At 40.5% G+C, this 24,810-nt stretch overlaps 1 protein-coding gene across 3 annotated transcripts in view; it reads right to left on the reverse strand.

Moving 5' to 3' along the window:
* PLCE1 (phospholipase C epsilon 1) overlaps positions 1 to 24,810 on the reverse strand; it is a 293,833-nt gene that overhangs the window by 248,983 nt on the left and 20,040 nt on the right. For all 3 annotated transcript variants that reach the window (XM_044753870.2, XM_044753862.2, XM_044753858.2), the window contains exon 2: positions 8,580 to 10,125. In XM_044753870.2, the coding sequence (XP_044609805.1) occupies positions 8,580 to 9,773 (1,194 nt within the window). In that variant the 5' untranslated portion in view covers positions 9,774 to 10,125. The remainder of the gene's footprint in view (positions 1 to 8,579; positions 10,126 to 24,810) is intronic.

Genomic DNA, 24,810 nt, shown 5'->3' on the forward strand with positions numbered 1-24,810 from the left:
GGAGTGCTGCCTCAAGTCTATTATGGAGGGTATTGTGGGTCAGATGGTTTGAAGGAACTGGCCCAACACATTCCAAACTCCAAGAATGATCTCTCCAACCAACAAACACAGCATGCCATCCCATCCATTTTACCACCAACCCCATCCCTGACCACCAGTGAGAAAGAGAAGCTGGATTCCCTATGGTCCATGGCGGAAATCCCTACCTGTAAGGATTGGGTTCTAAAGGGCAGGGATAGAGCTCCAGGGTCTTGAGAGGAGGTGGCTTTCTTTCCTTGCTGGCCCACTGCAGATCACACCCGTCTCAGGTGCCCCCTTATAAACACAAAACGTTTGGAAACTTTCCCAAGGGTTTTTACAGCCAGTTGAAACGTGGGGCCAGGGACAAGGAGGTCCAAATATGTCCCTTCTTTGTCCTCAAGGCCAAGTCTTTGGAGGTGAAAAGCATGGATTTCTGGATTCACAGGACAGAAAAAGACCCTTTTGAATGTCAATGGAAAATTCTGATTCTGTCCTAGGTATTGCACAAAGAAATTGGTTCCAAGCTCTGAGGGTCATGGGGAGGACAGCTAACAAGTCTGCGCTGGGTCTGGGGAAGGAGAGAAGGAGACATCAGGAGCAGGTGGAAAATGCTTTTCTTTATTTATAATACAGACAGTCATTCAAGAAGTATGTATTGAACACTGACTGTCAGAAAATCTGGGCTGGGGTCCATGGTGGGAGAAGGGGCTGGCAGGGAAGACCATGGAGAGGACATGAAATCCAAGTTCAGGACTGAAAGATAAGTAGGAATTAGCCAGGTAGAGAGGGGTGTTCTAAGCCAGGAGTAGACAAACTTTTGCAGTAAAGGACCAGACAAGAAATATTTCAGTTTCTACAGGTCACACAGTCTTGATTGCAGCCACTCGACTCTGCTGTTAAACAGGGAGAAAGGAGCTACAGAAAATACACAAAGGAATGACTGTGGTTGTGTTCCAGTAATCGTCACTTGTGAACAGTGAAATTTGAATTTCATATAATTTTCACATGTCATGAAACATTCTACTTCTTTTGACTTTTTTAACCCTTTAAAAATGAGGAAACATTCTTAGCTTACATCTTAAGAATATCTGAGGTATTAAGGTATATGGGGTTTAGTCAATGTCATTCCTGAACTGGGAAGATGATATGCATTTCTAAACCATAGATTATCTCTTAGACTGTCATACCCAGGGCTGGGACTAGGGTGAGACAAGTGAGGTGCCTAGGGCTCAAAATTTAAGGAGGCACTCACTAACAAGTAGAGGATTGGCCCCTGCGAGATTCTGAGAGTGAGTGCCTCCTTAAATTCTCTACCTTAGGTACCTCAATGTCTCACCCTAGGCCTGGCCCTGCCCACACTTGTGGATAATGGAGTACCTTAATGTGAAGTGCTGACCTCAATCATCACTGCCTCGGATGCCTTTTTGTGATGCACAAATTTTCAGATGACAATCTGGTTCCCAACCAGATTCTGGAATGCAGAATTTGGATAATAAGAAAAACAACCTACATAATAAAAAGTTTAGGCAGAAGAGGAGGGAGAAACTATGCCGATTGGATTTTGGAGTAAATGTAGGGGAGAACGAAGACAAAAAATTTTACTTGAAAGTTGTTGCCGGTGGGTTAGTGTGAGAAAGACTGAGAATGAGATCAATGTCCAAAGAAAATGTTTAACAAGTTTCCCTGTGCATTAAAATTGTAAACCTTATTTGCCATTCTCTTGACTGTCATCCATTATACCTACACCTATATCTATATCTAGATATTGCAAATCATACATCTGATAATGGACTTACATGCAGAGTATATAAAGAACCCAATAATAAAAAAAACTTAATTAAAATATGAGCAAAGGATTTGAATAGGCATTTCTCCAAAGATATACAAATGGCCAATAAGTTGAAAAGACGTTCAATATCATTAGCCATCAGGAAAATACAATACAATATGATATCACTTCATACCCACTAGGATGATTATAAGCGAAAAGATGGACACTAGGAAATGTTGGTCAGAATGTGGAGAAATTGCAGCCCGTCACACACCACTGGTGGGAATGTAAAATGGTCCAGCTGCTTTGGAAAACAGTCTGGCAGTTCCTCAAAAGGTTAAACACAATCATATGACCCAGCAATTCCATTCCTAGATATATACCCCAAAGAAATGAAAACACATGTCCACACAAAAACTTGCAGATGGATATTCATAGTAGCATTATGCATAATAGCCAAAAAGTAGAAACAACCCAATGTCCAACAAATGATGAATGGATAAACAAAATGTGGTATATTCATACAATGGAATATTATTCAGCAGTAAAAAGTAACAAAGTACCAATACATGCTACAACAGAGATGAACCTCAAACCTTGAAAATATTATGCTAAGTGAAAGAAGCCAGTCAAAAAGACCACATACTATGTGAGTTCATTCATATAAAGTCCAGAACAGGGAAATCTATAGACACAGAAAGTAGATCAGTGGATGCTTAGGGCTGGGGGAGGAGGAAGGGCTGGGGGAACGGAGGGTGATACCTAAAGGGTATGGGGTTTCTTTTTGAGGTGATGAAAATGTTCTAAAATTATGGTGACGGTTGCACATATCTGTGAACATACCCAAACCAATAAATTACATACTTCAAATAGGTGAACTGTATGGTACATGAATGATATCTCAATAAAGCTGTTAAAAAAAAGAAGAAATCAAAGCATTTCTCTTGCCCTCTAAGGAGACCTGCTATTGGGTTTCAAAGTATGGGCTCTCCTCACACTTGAAAGAGGATCGTGTCTTCGTGTTGCTGAAGGCTGAGGTGGTTTTCTGCTAAGCTCTCTCCGAAGGGGTTGAGGGGTGATGGCCTAAACCAGACGGAAGGGGCTGGGGCTCAAGGGCCAAGTGTTGGGGTTAGGGGTTGGGATGCTGAACTCCGCAGGACCCACATTTAATCTGAGGCTCTGAATGTGTCCAGGCCAGCCGCTAGAACAAAGAACCACTGGCACCATTTTGGCGTCATGGGGCTCTTCAGGGCCAGAAAATGACCCCAGCACTATTGTCCGAGAACAGCTTTTCAGGGAGGGCTCTGTCTGAGCCACAAGTTATTCTAGTCATGGAGGGGTTGGGGGATGGTCACCCCTCATCCCCGATGATGCTTCAGTCCTTGAATGCGGAATCATTTGGTCACCAGGAGAGAAACCTCTGCACCACTCTAGGAGGCCTACCAACCGCAGGGGTACTGCTGTATTTGAATCAGCACCCAGGGAGGGGATCAAGGGGAGAGGGACACTCCTATCGCTTATGATCGTGGGGAAGTCATTCTATGGGCAGCCTGAGTGCCTACTGTGTAAAACTGCAGCATGTGGATCAGATCAGAGCTCCACCCGATGGACTCATCCTTGCCCACAGGTTTTGATTCTTTTCAGGTCACAGTCTAACCAGGGCCCATTTCCGGGATGGGGCCTCTCCAGCTGCTATGCAGGACATCTTGGGAAAAGGATTAAACAAAAAAACTCTAATGCTGACACTGTCCCAAGGCTACCATGAGCAAAACAGTGGCCATGAATACATTCACTTTAAACTAGAGTCCAGGGTCAGTGTTCTTCATTCCATTTTTTGCCAAATCCTAGCCAAAGAGCTGGTGTAACTACAGAGATGTGGAAGTAAATTTATGGTAAACTGCCTCAATGCAGCTTAGAAGGGAAAGTCATCCAATCATCACAGAGCTGGCCTCTGACAGCCCGTCACATTTTCCACTGATGCGCTGGACGTGACTAAGCTGCACAGGAGTTTACTGTGGGAGCTGGATTCCCTTTCACTGTGCTCAGCAGGAAGGGGCCAGCATCGTCCTATACCCATGTCATGAACCTGACATACCCTTAGTAATGGAAGAGGAGTCCTGGCATGTCACCAAGCACAAGCTTTCAGCTTAGCCTGCACACCCTGTGAAATTTTAATTATTACAAGGTCCAAATTGTACCCAAGGTGCAGGGAGACCAAATTTCCAGACAAGAAAACAAGACACGTTGCTATTTCAACAGCCATCAGTCACAACACTGGACAGCAGGGCTCAGTGGATATCTGATCATCCATAAAAGTTACAACTTAGAAGATGAATTTATTATCGGTCGGTCCCTTAGCATTTAACACAGAAAATTTAGAATCAAGGACATACATACTGACAAAGATATTTATGCTAAACACAAAAAATTTTCATTGCCTCTCAAGTTTAACTTTCTCTGCTAGAAAGTAGAATAAATGTGAAGAAAGACACATTTTAGAGGAAGAAAGGAGCTAGCACCATAGAAGCTGGTTTTGACTTTCCTTTTAAATTTACAGTTTTTCTAGTCTGATTTTTAAAAAAAATAAAACTTCATTTTTTCTATTTTGCTGTACATATTCTTGTACGGTAAATCCTCTCGTGGATTCAAGGCAGGGAAATAAATGAAACGATAATACAGGAGCTGGCGGACTGTCTGCCCCAGTCACCCTCACTTTCTCCACGTTCCATCACTCGGGACACGCGGAACTCAGGTTACGTGAATGATGCCAGCAGAGGCAGGAACTTCTTGTACTTCATATTCAGGATAACTCTAGGGACCTAAACTCCCCAAAATTTAGGCAGGAAGAGAATTTTTTGAAAGGAAAAACACCCGTAACCAACTTCTAACCTGGAGACTTTAGCCAAAATATGCTGTCGAAAGCAGGAGAGAGGGAGGGTGGCTGTAACTGGGTAAGGAGTAGGGTTTTAATTCTTCACAAGCAGAGGGAGGAGGATACCAAGATGGTTAGTCAGTCAACAAACATTAATCCTCATTAATGTCTCCCATGCAAATCCATTCTCCTCTGCCCAGCTATGCAAATATAAATTAACTGGGGCGTTTTGATGAAGGGATACAAGAAAAAAATTTTTCATGTGAGGCAAAGGAACTAAATGGACAAATAAGACATACTTTAAACGTGTGGGAAGGATTGTTCAAGCTACCACATCATAGATTGAAGGACATACACTCGAACTCACACCACCGGAAACGTCCCTGTGTGAGCAGCTACCAAAGAGAAGGAGGAGATGGGGCCATGTTCACAACAAAGCATGCAATAAACCGCCAGAGGGAAAAGAGCGGCACTCACTCCCGCCAGGCACGATGCTGATGACTTTATAGCGGCATTTCTCAGTTTACACATAAGGTAATTGGGGACAAAGACATTAAACAAATTGCCTGAGTCATTTTCAGTTCAGGCCTACTGACTCCACACACCATGTTTCTAAGCATGACATTGTCCTGTTTTCTATATACTTAGCCTTATGCTTGCATTATGGAGAGCAGAAAAAAGCTAGGGCCATTTCTTGCCCTTAACAAATTTACAACCTGACTGGGGAACCAGGATGGACACGTGGAATAATCAGAAAATAGGACCAGGAGCATAGCATTAGGGTCTGCCTTTTTTAGGTGAAGGGAGCAATTTATAGGAGCTGGGGCGAAGTGGCTATAATTCATCTGTGCAACTTTTGAGAATGATTTCCAGCAGAGTCTAAACTAAAAAACAAGATACAGGGGCCGGCCCGGTGGCTCAGCAGTTAACTGTGCATGTTCCACTTTGGTGGCCCAGGGTTCGCCGGTTCGGATCCCGGGTGCGCACCTATGCACTCCTTGTCAAGCCATGCTGTAGTAGGCGTCCCACATATAAAGTAGAGGAAGATGGGCATGAATGTTAGCTCAGGGCCAGTCTTCCTCAGCAAAAAGAGAAGGATTGGTGGTAGATGTTAGCTCTGGGCAATCTTCCTCAAAAAAAAAAAAACAAGATATAGACAGAAGACCATACTTTAGAAAATACTGATTCATTCCTGCCATAGTATGGTTTAAATGTTCAAAAAGGACTCTCCCTTTCAGAAAGCTCTGTTAAGAAAGGACAGGAGGATGGTCAGCCCACCCCCCAGCTTCATTTACGGGTTAATAAAAATGCTCCTGGAAACCCAGTTACAACAGAGGAGAGAGAAGTTCCTGAGCTCACTGTGACAGTGGTGTGACAACTCCTTCCAGGCTACAGAGAATAGGAAGCAGGGAGGAAATGATTTGCCTGATCTTTTCAGTTCTTTTCATTGGAAATTCCCCATCCTGGGCCTCTGACTAAAAGGGGCAGGTTTGAGCCAGGGACCTGTGAACATTCTCAGAAGAAGAGCAAGGTTCCAGAAACAGGAAGAATGAGCACAGGTATGCCATAAATTCTTCTGAAATTTACTCCAGATTCATGACCCTCATGCCTGTATAAGTGTGTGGGGAACTATAATAATTGTTCTCAAGCAATCTACTTCCATTCACTTTGCTATATTTAAATCTCTGTTGTGTTCTTAATCTTCCATTTCAAGTGTACATGAGTTTAAAAATCACTGCACTTTTAAGTGGGATGATGTGTTGCTGTGGTGGGGGAAAGTCATAGATGAGTCATCATAGTGCAGGCAGGACACGAGTGCCTGTGATGAACACCTTTCTCCCTGCTGGATAAAATTCAGTCTGAAGAGCTGGGGAGCAGCTGGGTGGCTGACACTGCCTCCTGACTCAGGTTTCATGAGCGATCAGGTAAAGATTCAAAAACAAATCCGTGACACTGCTGGGGTGAATGGTCGGTCAAATGTACAGAGGGAAGGGCGGGCAGGCTCACTTTTCAGGCAGGCTCCCAGGTCAGCCTTGACACTCCTGAGAGCCCAAACAGCATCAAAGTCTTTGGGACAGAGCGAACAGTCCCAAGATGTCCTGACCACAAAGCAAAGAGCTCAGTTTAAGCTCCCAGTCAGTGTGGTCAACTCTACAGAATCATAGAATCACCAGGGCAACCTTGAAAAAAATATCCATGCTGTGCCCTACCCTAGCCATTCTGATTCAGAGGGTCTGGGGTGGGAGGTGGACACTGTAATCCTAACATGTAACCAGGGTTAGAACCATCTTACTGACCACGGCCATGTGTGAGATGCCACATGCATCAAGGAGTGAGGCTACTCAATCAACAGATGCTGAGATGAACAGAATTCTTCGGTTCCTTTAAAAGCTTACCCTAAAATTTATTTCTTTGTGGATCTTAAGAAACTAAGAGTGTGGGCTGCCTGGATTACAATCCTAGTTATACCACTTCTAAGCAACCCTGGACAAATTACATGACTTCCCTGACATTCCGTTTTCTAAGCAATACAACGGGGTTAATAATCAAACCAATATCAGAGGGTAGTTGAGGTGCCTGCACGAAATCAAGAACGTAAATTATTTCGCCCAATGCTTGGCACATGTAAAATGCTCAGTAAATTATAGCTACCATGATTGATGATGAGGAAAGTAAAAATATACTAGCTACATTTCAATAAAAAGGATGTTTTTCTAGCTTGGGAGTTTATTTATAGGGCCAGGTTTCAAGAAATTGTGAAAAACCAGAATATGAGAGTTTCAGAAACAGTTCCCCATCAAGCACAGTTGAAGGAAGCAGGGCTATTTAGACAGGAGAAGAAAAAGCCAAGAGTATACATGGTGCTGGCTTCAGATGCAAGGATCAGGTCGAAGATGGGGCAGCCCGATAGTGAGCATCTCTAGAGGAGGACTCTTAACTTAAAGAGGGGGCACCATGGATAGAATTCAGAGAGCCCAGAAACTTAGATTAAAAAAAATATTTTTATTAATCTCAAACAGAAATTTAGCATTTCCTTCAATTATTAATAGGGGCAACAGACATTTCTATATATTACAGTCATGGCAGAGACCCTAAAATAGTATTTATATTTAGGATGACATAGTGCCCATAGGTTTGCCCAGGACTGAGGGGTGTCCAAGGACACGGGACTTGTAGTGCTAAAACTGGGAAAGTCCCAGGCAAACCATTCCCTCCTTACATTGATCACTACTTAGAAATTACTGTAGTTATCACGTTGTTGGATGCTATTAGCTAGTGTGTTAATAAAGAAGCACCTGCCTTCTTAATGACAATTTCAAAAAAATATCTTGATAAACATACATCCACATAATCCGTGTCCTTTATAATGCTTTGTATTTCATTTGATGCACTTTAAAGCACTCTTCTGAGTCCACAGGCTTCATCAAATTGTGTCCATGACACAAAAAACGTTAAGAGGAAAGAAACTGGGAGCACTGAGTGAAAAACGGAGGAAACCAGATTTAAGTTCCTTTAGGCCTTACAACCTAAAAACAAGGATAAGCTACACGGTAGAAGAGGACAGAGGCGTGTATCCCCAAAGGACACTAGATAATCAGCTGACGGAGCCATTTTCCCACTGCCAAGAGTCTCTTTCTTGTAATCCCACATGGAGTAACCACGCAATCTCCCTAGTTTCCCCACTCCTGATGACATAGTATGTGTCTTTTGTTATTATATTGCAGACTTATCTCAATCTTGACGGCTATCAATTGGAGAATCTGTTAGGTCTACCAGATTCCAATAACTACAAATACTTCCCCTAAGAATCATAATTTCACAGAACGTAAAATTTTCCATGAATTAAGACAATGGAAATTTGGATTTTAAAAGATCAAGTTGAAAGAAATTATCAAAAGAGACTTTAACTCTTACCGGATACCACTGGGCTTCTGACAGACACCAGCTCCCATCTTGCCCAGTCACCACTGTTGACAGCCGTTCCATTACTCTCCCACAGGGCAACAAGAGACCATTTCTCTTCTGATCAATGTAACTCCAAGCTCCCAGCCCAATGTGACCAGAAGGCAGAGTTCTCACAATTGCCCTTGTCCCAGTGTACACAGATTTCTTAACTTCCCTGTCATTTTTACAAAATCTCCTCACCAGCAAAGTGGATCGCTCCTTTTTGCTTTTGAAAAAATCTTCTTCTACATCTTCACAATTATCAGGGAAGTCTTCCAAATGGCTCAGAAAGGTCTTCGCAGGAGGACTGTCAGTAAAATTCTCCTTGCAAAAGCTGTCGCTTGAACATACCACATTGGCCTTCTGGCAAGAACCTTCAAAGCACAAGTATTTGTCATTCAAGGTGTCACAATGATCACACTGCAGCTGTCCATTCTTATTATCACAGTTTTTTGCCAATTCCATCAGTTTACAAGTATATGCCATGTAATTTTTCTTTTGCTCTCCACCAACACCAGACAGCGGTACACAGTTTCCACAATCATCCAAAATCAAGTTATCTGACAGGGTACAGAAAGTGTCTGACATTCCTCTGTCAACTTCATAGTGAAAGTGAAATACCGCCATGTTGCTGTCAGAGCGCGCCCTGCTGGTATCCATGATCGCTGATTGATTTCCTAAGGGACTAACGTCCTTGGGAGGTCCGTCTATTTCCAGTTGAATTCCAGGGAACACCTTTCTTTCCAGTGAAGAAGGGATTCCAGTTTCCATACACAGGCCTTCCTCTGTGACAGAATCACATGTTTCATAAAACTGGCTCTGAGGAAGGTTTTTCAATATGTTGTTACAGTTAATGTTAAGGTTTTTCACAGAATCTGGCATGGTTTTCTCCCAGCACTTTTCATTACTGTTCTCGTCACTCATTATTTTCTCCCTTGCTATGGAGAAAATCTTGGGCAAGTTGCTTCCAGAAGATTCTTCTTTAAGTGTGTTCAGTTGTGAGATGGCATGAGAAGTTGGCCCACTCTGTCTGATAGTATGCACTTTTGGAACACTGATGTCTGAGACCTTTTCACTACTTTCATCAACAGCCCCTTGAACAGATATCACTTTTCTCTGAGTCACAGGTATGAGAACAGAAGCTGCCATTTCTTCAGAAGTCATCTTGACCAACACACAGGTTTTAGCTACTGCTCTGTTTCTCTTTCCTGGTGATCATGTCAAGATTTTCATAAAACGACTGATTATTAAAATAATCTCAGATATACAAGTCTTCTGAGAAAGAGTGACAATTTCTTTCATTCAGGTACCTTAACAGCCAAATAAATTTCCCCAGTTACAACTTCCTATCATGAGCAATATGTTTTTCTAGATTAGGGTTTTAAGGTGGTAGATCAATTTTCTTTCCCCTGTTATTTGAAGCAATTCTTTCAAAGACTTTTATTCGGGATGGCATTCTGCACCTTCTGATCCATCGCTGACTTACAATGATTTAAAAATCCAGTTTGAATGTTTCCTGAAAGAAAAAGGGATAATGTCAAACACTGTGGCATTAAACAAATTTTTTTAAATGAAATCATAATTCTAAGCTAATGCAAAATATGAACCAATTTTGAGGAAGGAGTTTTGCAATCAGAAGTTAGCTTTAATGTCTTAAGTTACTTATTTCCCCGATTTCATATTTCAGAAGTTGTGCTTCTAGCCAAAACGGACTAACAGGGAACAGACTTATCCTCCTGCCTTAAACAACTGGAAAAAAAAGCAGAAAAAAAATGAAATAATGCTTTCCAGATACTGAACAACAGGCAACACAAAACAGTGACCCCTGAAGGAAGAAAAAAAACCAAATGAAGCGAACTCAACAAACGCCCTAGCTTCCAGCTTGAGAGTTTCTAGGCTACAGAAGAGGGAAGAGGAATTCAGGTAGAACCCAAGGCTGTGCCTGATTTAAAGAGAGAAGTTTGAGAGTTTAATGAGGCCAAGGAAGCTGGAGAAAGAAGACACATTAAGCAGAGAGGAGCAAAGATAAGGATGATAGCAGGCTTCTCATGAGAAACAACACAAGTCAGAAGAGAGTGGGGTAAATCTTCAAAGTACTAAAGGCAAAAATACTTCCAACTTAGAATTCTATGCCCAGCAAAAATATCTTCTGAAAACAAAAATGAAATAAAGACTTTTCAGACACATGAAAGCTGAAAGAACGTATCACTAGTAAACTTGCATATAAGATATGGTAAAGGCAGTCCTTTAGGCAGAAGGAAAATGACATCAGGTAGAAATCCGGGTCCACGCAAAGGAATAAAAGGGTATAGAAAATGTTAAACACGTGGATGAATATATTTTTTTCTTACTTTTTAAATCATTTAAGATAATTGACCATTTAAAGCAAAAATAATAACAGTGTATTGCGGGGTTTCTAACAAATGCAGAAGTAAAATGTATGACACCAAGAGACAAAGGTCAGAGAGGGGAAATGGAAGAATATTGTTATAGGATTATTTTCTAAATGAATTGGTATAGCATTTATTAAAGGCAGGCAGTCATAAGTTAAAGGTGTATATACTATAAACCCCAATGCAAACACTTTAAAAAGAGATATAGGTAATAAGTCAAGAAATTAGAATCATAAAGAAATTTCCATTAATAAAAAAGAAGGCAGAAATAGAGGAAAAGGTGAACAAAGAATAGATGTGAAAAATGGGAAAGAAATGGTAGATTTAAAGTGCATCTTTAGGCAGCATTTCTAGTTTTTTCTCATAAAATATAAAAATTTTTAACTCCCTCTGTTTAATTCAAATAAGAAATTATTCAGCTGAATATCAGTAGGTATAAAAATTTTCAATTTATGAGTGGCACTATTTAAAAAAATAATTTAGCCTGTCCTTATTCTCTAAATTATTGAACCCTGCTCTATGTTGGGAACTGTGTAATGGGCTAGATAGATAGCCAGTTCCTGCTTGCAAGACTACTGAGAGAGAGAAGGAACTGAACCAACTTCAAACTGATGTGGCAAGTGCAATTATAAAGCATATACAAGGTACTGTGGGCTCATAGGGTGCCCATCATAAGCATACGATTCCTTTGTAGGCAAAGATGTTCTTCCAAAGGCAACTGATGAGCATTTACGCTCTGCTGTCAACACCAGATTTGCCCTGTCCTTGCCCTCTGCCACACAGATATTTCTCTCCCCTTTGCTTCTCCCTTTTCCACTTTCCCCAAAGAGTCATCAATTACCCTTTCTTCCCTTACGTATACGTCCCCTCAAGCACAACCACAAATTCTTACCTGCTTCCAGCACATGCAGGTTTTCATAACTACCTTGAAGGATCAGAGGACACCCTATCAAGCAGGGACTTTGCAGGGAATAAACCAGCCCACACAGAGCAGCAATGTCCTGGTTCAACATCGTGACCCTTTCTACCTTTCATGTACACCTTCCAACTTGGTTTCATTTTATTTTCTTTGGAAAATGCCTCTATTATTTTTGTAGACACATGCTCACTCTAAAACAATTCAAACAATGCAGAAAAATACAAATGACAAAAAATTTTTTTTAAACTTAACATAAATGCTACCACCCAGAGATAATCACTACTAATACTTTAAGGAATCTCTTTCTGGAATGCTCCCTATGCCTCAATATACAGAGAGAGTTATATGTACATAATTACACAAATACCAGATCATATTGTACATGCTGTTCTATACTTGCTTTTTAAAATTCAAAACATGAACAGGTTTTTATGTCAAGAACTATACAGACCAATTAAAAAACAGGCATAGGATCCGAACAGATGTTTTTCCAAAGAAGATATACAGATAGCCAACAGGCACATGAAAAGATGTTCAACATCACTAATTATGAGGGAAATGCAAATCAAAACCACGATGAGATACCACCTCACACACCTCAGCATGACTATTATTAAAGAGAGAAGAAATAAGTGTTGGAGAGGATGTGGAGAGAAGGGAACCCTCGTACACTGCTGGTGGGAATGTTAACTGATGCAGCCACTATGGAAAACAGTATAGCGATTCCTCAAAATATTAAAAATAGAACGACCATATGACCCAGCTATTCCACTTTTGGGTATTTATCCAAAGAACATGAAAACAGTAACTCAAAAAGATACATGCACCCCTATGTTCATTGCAGCATTATTCACGATAGCTAAGACTTGGAAACAACCTAAGTGTCCATCAATGGATGAATGGATAAGGAAGATGCAGTATATATATATACAATGGAAAGCTACCCTGTCATAAAAAAAAGATGAAATCTTGCCTTTTGTGACAACATGGATGGACCTAGAGGTTATTACGTGAAGTGAAATAATTCAGATGGAGAAAGCCAAATACTATATGATTTCACTCATATGTGGAAGATAAAACAACAACAACTAGAGACATGCATACAGAGAATAGACTGGTGGTTACCAGGAGGGAAGGGGGTAGGGGGAGGGTGAAAGTGACAAAGGGACACACTTGTATGATGATGTGTGGCAACTAGACCTTTGGTGGTGAACACCATATAGTCTATAGAGAAGTCGAAATATAATGATGCACACCTGAAATTTACATAATGTTATAAACCAATGTTACTGCAATAAAAAAAATAACAAAATAATAAAAAACAGAACTATAGATAACTTTAATGGCTTATGGCACTAAATTGGTTTCAATATCTTTACTCTATTTTTTAGAGAATTTCTTTAAACCAAAGCCTTCAGACTGACAGCTAATTCGACCATTATCACTTATGAGGAAGGTAATTCAAGGGAGGGGAGGAGGAAAACATTTTTGGTGTCTATGTCCTTTTCTAGGCACTTTGCAATTGTTATCTCATGTAATGCTCATTAATCTCTACAGGATAGCGTGATGGTTTTAAAATACGTCCACAAATTCTTTGATATTCCTCCCTTCCAAAGGTGGAGCTTAATTCTCCTCCCTTGAAAGTGGTCTGTACTTAGCAACTTCCTTCTAACTTATAGAATGTGGTGAAAGTAACTGTATGACTTCTGAGAATAGGTCATAAAGTCACTGGGGATTCCTCCCTGCTCGTCCTCTGGAAGAAGTCAGCTGCCATGTTGTAAGGAGAGTTCCCTGTGCCAAGAACTGAGGTCTCCTGTCAACAGCCACGTGAGTGAGCCATCTTGGAAGGGGATCCTCCAACCGCAGTCAAGGCTTCAGATGACTGCAGCCACGGTCTACATCTTGACTGCAACCTCATGAGTGACCCTGAGCCAGAAACACTCAGCTTAGCCTCTTCCAAATTCCTGACACGCAAAAAGTGTGACATAACAAATGTATATTGTTTTGAGGCACTAAAATTTGGGGTAATCTGTTGCACAGCAATAGATGACTAATAACAGATAAATTCTATCATCATCCACATTTGACTGATTAGCAACCAAAGCATAGAAAAGCTGTCACTTGCCAAAGATCAAACTGCTGGAAAATGATGGAGTCAGGATTCAAACCCAGGAAGCCTGACTCTAGAACCTGTGCTCTTCACCATAGATTATGCTGCTTTCTTTGCTATCTAGTCTGGAACTCCATGGGTTTGAATTTCTGATGTCCCCGGGCTGCAGAGATTCATGGCTTCTGGGAGGAGTCTCTTTTGTTTGAGTCCGTCTCTGGAAGGCTGAGGTCTCTGTTTTGCCTCCAGCTGTAATCAGGAACGAGCAACATCACAGAGCGCTGACTCCCTGCAGCACTGATTTGGCGTCATCACAGGTCATTGCTTTATTCAACAAGTTTTTGAGTGCAAGATTAAATAAGGCAGGGATTTTGCCCTTGATTTCCTTAGAAGTGCATAAATCATCGGTTAAGATACAGTGCAAATAGAGCTATAATCTGGGTTAACACAGAGGAGCAGCATCTACGTCAGATGGTGGGGACAAGGTGGAGGTGACTACCAGGGAGAGTTTCCTGGAGAAGATGATGATCCAATGGGGTTTTGAAAGACACGGAGGAGTTAGCCAGAGAAAGAGGTGGGATAAACTTTTCAGAAGAGCAAATGTGGACTCTCACAGAGAGAATCAGTCAAACATTGGGACCCAGCACTTCAGGCAAATATTTAATCACTTTGGAGTTTGACTTCCTCTCCTGTAAAATAGAAATAAAATCACCTACTCCATAAGATTGTAAAAGAAACGCTTTGAAAACCAAAATCTCAGGGCAAATATTTGTTCTTCTATGCTTTGTAAATGTCTTGATGAGAGAGGATAACCAAAGTGCAGCAGCTCTGTTCTATCAGTGACTTGGTGTTGAACTTACTTTCGCCAGATGCACACATATCCTCCACTCACCAGGTCCACTCAAATTGGAATTTCAGTTCTATAACTGCAATCAACACCTTGAATTTCCACTGCATGACTGTGAGCTGGTTAAATTATCAATCTTGAGTTACAGTTTCCACATCTATAACATCGGGATGAATCACACATACTTTATATGCCAGCAGTGCCTGGCCCATCAATAAATGTTAATTTTCTACCTACCTCCTCTTGGGCAGCCTTAGGTTGTCTTTGAGGGAAGTTGGGTTAGATTAGGGTTATAGTTAGCTTTAGACTGTTGGTTGAAGAAAATCTGAAGCACTGAACGAAAATCACAGTCTAACAAGTTTGAAGAAGAAAAGGATAGAAAAAGAGATTCTTCTTTTCATAGTGTGGACAGGTCTGTGGGGAAGACTGAAGAAGGGGCAGCCTGGGGGAGGTCAAAGGATATGCGGGCTAAGAATATGGCAGAACAAGAGGGGACTCGTCAAGGCAGCGTTTCCGAGCTCGAGATGAACTGGGATGGATAACATGTCTAGGGAAACGATTGGCTGGGAAGCAGAGCTATGGAGATGCTGGGGGTGCTGAAAATTGTAGCCAAAGTAGCAAGATAAGAAAAAGAAGTGCAAGGTGTAAGAACAATTAGGAGTGACATAAAGTAAGCTTTCAGCTTCAGGACAAGGGAATATTAGTCACAAATAACCTTGTTGATGAATTTCCATGGGCTAAATCAGGGGCTGGCAAACTACAGCCTGAGGCCCAGATCTGGCCTGCTGTCTGCTTTTGTAAATAAAATTTTATTGGAATACAGCCACCTCCATTCATTTACGTAATGTCTATGGCTGCACTTGCATTACAATGGTAGAGTTCAAAAGCTGTGATAGAGCCACACGGCCCACAAAGCCAGAAAGATTTACCATCTGCCTCTTTACAGAAAGTTTGCCAAACCAGCCTTAGATAAATGAGTTAATGAAATGGCTGTTTAGAGCAAGAAAACCAAGCGAGGTTTAACAGCAATCTTCATATATTTGAAGAACTGAGATGAGGAAATACGGTTGTTTCATAATGTTTCCAAAGGTAGGATCAAGGCCAAGAGGAATGAATTCTTGGGGAGGAATGCTTTGGCTTAATCCAATAAAGAATTCCCTAACTTTTAGAGCTGTTAACAAAGGACAAGCTATCTTGGATGGTAGTCTTCTCCTAATGGTTAATAGAGGATTTAAACAGAGGGAGGCACAGTATCAGCACAGAAGGTGTTCAATATGTTTGAACAAATAATAGAGTGAATGGATGACTGCTATCATGATTAATTATACAAACAAGGCTAATACTCATTCAGCATGTATCATGTCAGGCATCTTCTAAGCACAATGTATGCATTATCTCATTTAATCTTTAAGATAACTGTATCAGTAGGGTGGCAGAGACTGCTAATTTCCCCCCCAAAATCTGTACGCACTTTCCATAATAATAGAACCTCTGAATTTTAGCCAAGCATATGGCCATCCCTTTATCAGCTTCCCTTACAGCTAGATGTGGCCATGTGACTAAGTTACTGATAATAAGATATAAGCTGAAGTAGTTTGCAACTTCTGGTAAGCGTCCTTGAAGAGAGAGCATGTGCCCTTCCCTTCCCACTCTTTCTCCTTTCTGCTGGCAAGAAGGAAAGCATGATGGCTGGATCTGGAGCAGCCATATTAGACCATGAGGTAAACATGAGAATGCGTGCCTTGCATAGCAAAGAAACAAGAGAGAAGCCTGGGGGCCTGTTTCCTGGATTTTGGGGAGAGAAAAATAAAATTCTATCTTGTTTAAACCATAACTATTTTTGTTTTTCTGCCACTTGCATTTAAACATTTTCCTAACTAATACAGGTGAGTACTAATATCATCCCCATTTTATAGATGAGGCTCAGAATATTTGAATGACTTATCTAAAAGTACAGCTATGTGATATAACAAGGAAGCTGTATAGAAACTGCATTGAAGGGAAAGTCATATTCATTAATTCCTAATATGTTTCCAATTTTATGCTCCTAAACCAGATGAAATCCTCTGTCATAAACAATAATTAAATTAGAAAAATATTAAATACAAGCATATTGTCTCTTCTTTTTTTTTTTTTTTTGAGGAAGATTAGCCCTGAGTTAACTGCCGCCAATCCTCCTCCTTTCACCGAGGAAGACCAGCCGTGAGCTAACAGCCATGCCCATCTTCCTCTACTTTCTATGTGGGACGCCTGCCACAGCATGGCTTGCCAAGAAGTGCCATGTCCACACCCGCGATCCGAACCGAACCGGCAAACCCTGCGCTGCGGAAGTGGAACGTGCACACTTAACTGCTGTGCCACCGGGCCAGCCCCCACATTGTCTCTTCCGATTGTAGGTGTTGGAAGGGGAGGGGCTTAACAACAACAAAAACTAATTTATCAGATAAGTGTCAATTATTTATTCTGCACCTGTTATAATCGAGAGTTCTGAAGGCAAGATGGCCATGGATCAGGAGATCAGTAAAGCTCTGATGGAGCGGCATTTGAGCTAGAACTTTACAGAAAGGTAGCAATTACTTGTATCCACCGAGGCAAAAAGAGACTTCAGGTAGAAAGAACAGTGCATAACCACGAACTCATCTGAAGTTCACAGGAGAATATTTCATCCAGTCAAAGAAAGTGCAAGTTGCTCAGGAATTTCACCCTCATGGTAAAGAAATACTAGGTAACTGTCAAAACTAGTAACAGAAGTTAATAGCCCTATTTGCGCCTTTAAACTTAAAGGGTTTTAGGGTTTTACAGAGTCCCTTTGAGTATTGCGTGTATGTGAAACAACGATGCTACACTCACTTTTTTTTTTTTTAAAGATTTTATTTTTTCCTTTTTCTCCCCAAAGCCCCCCGGTACATAGTTGTACATTCTTCGTTGTGGGTTCTTCTAGGTGTGGCATGTGGGACGCTGCCTCAGCGTGGTTTGATGAGCAGTGCCATGTCCACGCCCAGGATTCGAACCAACGAAACACTGGGCCGCCTGCAGCGGAGCGCGCGAACTTAACCGCTCGGCCACGAGGCCAGCCCCTACACTCACTTTTTATGTGTTCTCTTCCCCAAAACCCACTCTGCATAGAGACTAAAGAAAATATTTTGTCTACACGCGCCTTCCCTCCCTTTCTCCCTAGCACACGTACATGGTGTGCACGGTCGTAGTGTACGCACAGCCCCACCCCCAAATCCTACATGACGTTAGTCAGCCTCCACTTTCTTCTCCACTGAAGGTCGGCGACTCCGCTCCCTCTTGACCTCCTCTCCCTGAACTAGTACGACGGAAAGTCCAAACTCACAAGGAAGCAAAGCTTTTTAACGTTCCCTGAAGGCACTGGTGTACCAACCTGGGGCCTCTTCAAAGACCCCAAAGATTTAACGCTTCATGACTTCCACTCTCTTTATTAGAAAACTCAAATCTTACTCTAATCCTCAAGAATATCATCTATTTCCTTGTAAATAATTCCTGCAGGGACTTTGATTGGGATTGGCTTGAATCAATATATCAATTTGGAGAGAAATAACATGTTAACAATATCGAGGCTTCTATTCCATAAACATGATATAGCTAGACAGCACTAGTGCTCTCTGTCTCTCTCCATATACATATATATATGAATATATGTATGTATGTGTTAATATATGTATCTATGGGTAGATACATATATCTTTTTATTTGCAATTTCATAACTATTTGATTGCGATTTAAAAGCTTTGCATAGGGGCCAGCCGGTGGTGCAGTGGTTAAGTTCATACGCTCCACTTCAGTGGCCCAGGGTTCACAGGTTCAGATCCCTGGCACAGACCTACACACCACTCATCAAGCCATGCTGTGGCAGCATCCCACATACAAAACAGAGGAAGACTGGCACAGATGCTAGCTCAGTGACAATCTTCCTCAAGCAAAAGAAGAGGTAGATTAGCAACAGATGTTAGCTCAGGGCTAATCTTCCTCACCAAAAAAAGAAGGAAGAAGCTTTGCATAAAATAATACCTGATACCTTCAGAGCTAATATTTAAGTTGAAATACCTTTACATTAAAACCGCTATGGACATCAAATAGCATTTTTCAAATAAAATACTGGGAGCAAGATGCGTCTTAGAATTAAACTGGTTTTAAACTGTGTTTAGGTAAAATAATGACTGTGTTTATTATTTTGATTTATATGACATATTGTGTGATAGCTGGGCCTAGCAGCTCTCTCAATTGTGGGTTATATTTATACAAGAGCAAACTTAAAAAAACCAAAACTCTGCAGATCCCAAGGAGATAGGGAACTCTCTTGACTATTTTCTGCATGCCATGGATGAAAGAGCTGCTGCATGGTCAGGCTGTTTTCAGAACGTGTGTGTCGTTTATTGAATGTCACACAGCCAGAGTGCGTGTGCTCACAGGAGGCAGAGGATGGCGGGTGTGTAAATTGGCCATGGCGTGTAGAGGTGGTGGCAGAGGCAACCACACGGCCCCCTGGCATCTACACAGGAAGATCAAGTTCGCACATGGTATTGTTGTCTGAATATGAACTCTTAATAGATTATAAAATAAGGGATTTTCTCATGGTTCCTCAACAATATTTGGTTCATCGGGAACCTTTCCTGAAGGCGCTGGAGAGCAACCAAGGCAGCTGCAACCTGACAAGCCGTGATCCTGGAGCGCAGGGATGCCCAGAGAAGAGACTCTGATGTTGCTGCCACTTTGTTCCACAAACAATTTGTTGCTTTGAAAGCGATGGCTGAGAGGCTGAGACACAGATTATCCACTTATAATATAAACAGCTATAACTCAGGAACTGCCAGATGGAATAGATGCACAGGGCAAGGTATGGGGAAAGATGAGGAACTTCCATGCTCTCTTCGACTGCACCACTCTCTCCAGATCTCCACATGTTCACCAACCTGGAAGCTCCACGTATATTTTCCTTGATTCATCTCAGTAATATTTTGTATTTATCTGCATAGAGGTCTTGCATAGCTTTTGTTAAATATGTTCCTATGTTAGTGCTGCTGTTGTAAATGGAATTATTTAACATTTCAGTTTTTAGTTGTTTTCTGAAATGCAGAAATAGAATTTATTATTGTGTGTAGACATTATAACTTATACCCTTGCTAAATTCAATCATTACTTCCAGCAGATATTTTTCAGGTGACTTAGAATTTTCTACATAGACATCCATGTCATCTTCAAAGAAAAGAGAGTTTTACTTCTTTCTTTCCAAAATGGATACCTTTTATTTATTTTCTCACCTGACTGCACTGGCTAGGATCTCCAATTATGATGCTAATACAAGTATAAAGAGCACAAATCCTTGCCTTATTCTCAGTCTTAGAGGGAGAATATTCAATACATCACTATTTAATATAATGTTAGCTGTAGGTGTCTTATAAATACACTTTACTAAACTGAGGATGTTCCCTTGTATTCCTAGTTTGCTGGAAGTTTGTTATCACAAATGAGTTTTGCCCAATGTTTTTAATGCATTTATTGACATAACTGTATGATATTTCTCCATTAACGGGTTCACATGGTAAACTATACTAATTGATTTTCAAGTATTGAAACAATTTTGCAAATTTGTAGAAAATGTAAATGACCTAGGGTAGCCAAATAATTGTTAAAGGGAAAACCAATTGGAGAACTTACATAACCTGATTTCAAGACTACTACAAAGCTACAGTTATCTTGACAGTGTGTTATTGGCATAAGGATGGAAATTTAGGTTAGTGGAATAGAATAGAATCAAGAAACAGACCTACACATACAGTCAATTTTCTTTTTAATGAAGGTGCAAAGGTAATTCAATGGGGAAAGGACAGTCAATAAATGGTGCTGGATCCAGATAGAAAAATAATGAACATCAACGCCTACACCAAACTATATACAATAATTAATTTGAAATGGATTATAGAGCTAAACATAAAATCTAAAACTATAAAACTTCTGGAAGAAAACAGAAAAAATCTTCATGACCTTGGGATATGAAAAACTTCTTAGACAGGACACAAAAAGCACTACCCATAAAAGAAAAAAAAAGGTAAAATGGACTTAACCAAAATTTTAAAGTTCTGCTCTTCAAAAAAAAACACTATTAAGAAATAAAAAGGCAAGCCACAGTTTGGGAGAAAATATTCACAATACTTATCCCTGAAAAAATTCTAGCATCCAGGATATATATTAAAAAAAACTCTTATAACTCAATAATAAGCAGATAACAATCTAATTTTTTTAAATAGCAAAAAACTTGAACAGACACTTCATAAAATATGTGAATAACCTATAAGCAAATTGTAATGGATCAACAAAATTTCTGTATGAAAAAAAAATGACCTCAATCCCTTCCTCATGCCACACACAAAAGTTAACTCAACACAGATCAGAGTCCTAAATGTAAAAACTAAAATTATAAGACTTCTGAAAGAAAGCATAGGAGAAAAACTTTATAACCACTGGAGTAAGCAGAAATTTCTTATACTGAACACAAAAGCACAAACCACAAAAAAAAAAGTTGATAAAGTGAACTGCATCACAATGAAAAATATCTGCTCTTCAAAAGGCAACCCATAGCACGGCAGAAAATAATTGCAATATAAATATCTAACAAAGGATTTGCATCCAGAATACATAAAGGGCTCCAACATCTCAATAATAAACAGACAAATAACCTATTTGAAAAAATGGTTTGGGGCCAGCCCCATGGTGTAGTGGTTAAGTTTGGCACGCTCCTCTTTGGCAGCCCAGGTTCATGGGTTTGGATTTCAGGTGTGGACCTACACCACTTGTCAGCCATGCTGTGGCAGAGACCCACATATAAAGTGGAGAAAGACTGGTACAGATGTTAGCTCGGGGAGTGCCAGTGGGATTGAAATGCAGCCTGTAGTACACTTGAAAAACTGGTATGGGGTAAAATATACAGTTGGATGAGTACACTCCCATGTAGCTTCTACCCAAATCAAGATGCCCTCAAGAATAAAAAAAAGAGGGAGATTGGCAACAGATGTTACTTCAAGGCTAATCTTCCTCAGCAAAACAAAAAAAAAAGCAAAAGTTTGAATAAGCACTTTATGAAAGAAGAAATACAAATGACCTACAAGCACATGAAAAGATGTTTAACATTATTAGTCAAGGGGGAAATACCAATTAAAATCACAATGAGATAGCACTTCAAACCCACTAGAACAGCTAAAATTAAAATAACTGGTCATACCAAAGTTGGTAAGAATGTAGAATAACTGGAATATTGTGGGGGAATGTAAAAATGGTACAGCCACTTTGGAAAACATTTGGCAGTTTCTTACAAAGCTAAACATATATTTACCATATGACTTGAAAACTGCACATGAAGCAGAAGAATGAAAGCATACATCCACAAATAGACTTGTATGCACATGTTTATAGCAGTTTTATTCATAAAAGCTCCAAACTGGAAACAACCCAAAAATCTATCAACAGATGAATAAATAACCTGTGGTATATTCATACAATAGAATACTGCTTAGCAATAAAAGGAATGATCTCCTGATTATGTAATCAACATGGATGAATCTCAAAAACACTAGTTTGCGTGCAAGAAGCCAGACATTGAATGATTCCATTTATTTGAAGTTCCAGACCTGTTCTGTCCAATATAGTAGCTACTAGCCACGTGCGGCTATTTAAGTTTAAGTAAAATATTAATTGAAATTAAGTAGAATTAAAAATTCAGTTCCTAAAGCTGCACTAGCCACATTTCCAGTGCTCGGTAGTCCCATGTGGCTGGTGGCAACTATGCTGGACAGTACAGATGTACAGAACATTTCCATCACCACATAAAGTTCTATAGGACAGTGCTGTTCTAAAACATGCAAAATTAAACTGTGGACACAGAATCAGATCAATGGTTGCTGGGGGCCAGTGGCAGTGGGGTATGGACGAGTGAAAGACTATAAAATGGCACAAAGGCACTTTCTGAGAACGATGGAAATGTTCCACATCTTGATTTGGGTAGAAGCTACATGGGAGTGTACTCATCCAACTGTATATTTTACCCCATACCAGTTTTTCAAGCGTACTACAGGCTGCATTTCAATCCCACCGGCACTCTTAGCCAGTAAACTCTGAGCAGTGAACAAGCTGCTCAACTGTACAATGCTGAAAATTTCAGATGACCGCATAGCACCAGGACAGTAGAATCAATCATTCTGAATTTGGACCCTGCCTCCACTACTTAATAGGTTAGCCTTAGACAACTCATTTAACCTTACTAAGGCTTAGTTTCTACAGCTGTAAAATGGGGGAAAATAATAGTTCCTCATGCAATCCTCACAATAATCCTATGAAGTAGCAATCCCTCAAAAAATAGCACCTTTTATTTTTGTCATTATAAAAACCTCTCCAGAGTCATCACAAATTAATTCCTGACATAGGACCATGTCCATTTCTTTTAAATCACTTCTCAGTACAATAATGATGTAAGCTCAATAAATATTTGCTTGCTTATTGCTTTGTGTAGAATATTATTTGTATGTTACCATGCAATAATTTTCCTTATCTCATCCATTGCATGCAGCTAAGTGATTAAATTCTACAAGTTTACTGGATGCCTTGCCCATGTGCAAGGTACCACATGACTTCACAAGCAGCACAATCCCTGCCTAGAAGGACATCAATCGTTATTACGAGCCATAAAGTAAAAACTCAAGATAAGAACTAAAATCATAAAACACTGAATAGTACCGTGCAGGCAGTTATAAAGTGGGGGATTCATCCAATAGAGTGTGTACTAATTGTGCAACAGATAACAAATGAAGACGGCAGAAATCAGCATGAACTCAAGTCATGAGCAAAGACTTCCCAGAGAATGTCATAGTGTATAAGAGGACTCTGCCCTGGGAAGTGAGGCCAGGGAGAAACTGGAGGAAAGGGGGAATCTTAGTGTTTCTTGGAGCTAGGATGGAAGGGCGAGGGTTGGCTGGCATGTGGAGGCTACCCTCCCCTTGCTAAGCATACTCTTAGCAGAAGCAATAGAACCATCCTGGACAGGCGCTGGAAAGTTCTCATACCAGGTCAAGGCAGCACATTTTGGAAACCTTGCAAAGAAGGGGAAGAGAAAAGCAGGAAGGACTCAGAGCTGCTTCCCTGAAGGCCTTGCATTACCCATCCCATGCATCAAAATTATAATGGGCTTCCCCAAGCAGCAAGTGCCACCATTTAGCTAGGGTACCTATAGCTCATGTTACAAGCAATTTTTAATTAATTGATAGTTAGGCAACATCAACACGCCCATTCAGTAAATGCTTTTTTCAAACTGGTATTCTACAAGTCATTCCTCAATTAATGTAATTGTCTTTCCAAAGAATTAAAAATACATGTGATGAAAACTAACTCACTCTGGATGAGATAAACACAATAGAACCACTCTACTACCCTCCCTAACACATTCTCACATTGCAGGCTCTCAGTAAAATGATCCTGATTTAATCAAAATAAGATATGATTCAGCTTCTGCAAACTCTTATTCATGGCTGTGCTTCTCGCTGTCCTTCCTACCTGGGTCCCCCATGTCTGATACCTAGCCTACATTTTGTCATCACATCAAGTAAACCATTTTCCAAACAAACAAAGTAACTCTCCAGTTTCATAGGGGTTCCCGCTACAAAGCCTCAGAAGATGGACAGCATTTTAAAACCACATCTTAGTGCATAAGATGCCCATTTTCTTTTCTTATATTTACATTATATGTAACACCAGCACCAATGAAGGTCTTCAGAGGTCCTCTGGTCAGAAAGCTTAAAAAATTATTCCTGTTCCTGTTCCACAATGACAGCTAATTCTGAGTGCAAGCCCAAGCCAACAGCTGACTCAAACAGTTGATGTCACTTTTATGGCTTGTTTTCAGTAGAGTTACAAATGCAAATAGA

The sequence above is a fragment of the Equus asinus genome, chromosome 2 (assembly GCF_041296235.1).
Source record: "Equus asinus isolate D_3611 breed Donkey chromosome 2, EquAss-T2T_v2, whole genome shotgun sequence".
NCBI classification, from domain to species: Eukaryota; Metazoa; Chordata; class Mammalia; order Perissodactyla; family Equidae; genus Equus; species Equus asinus.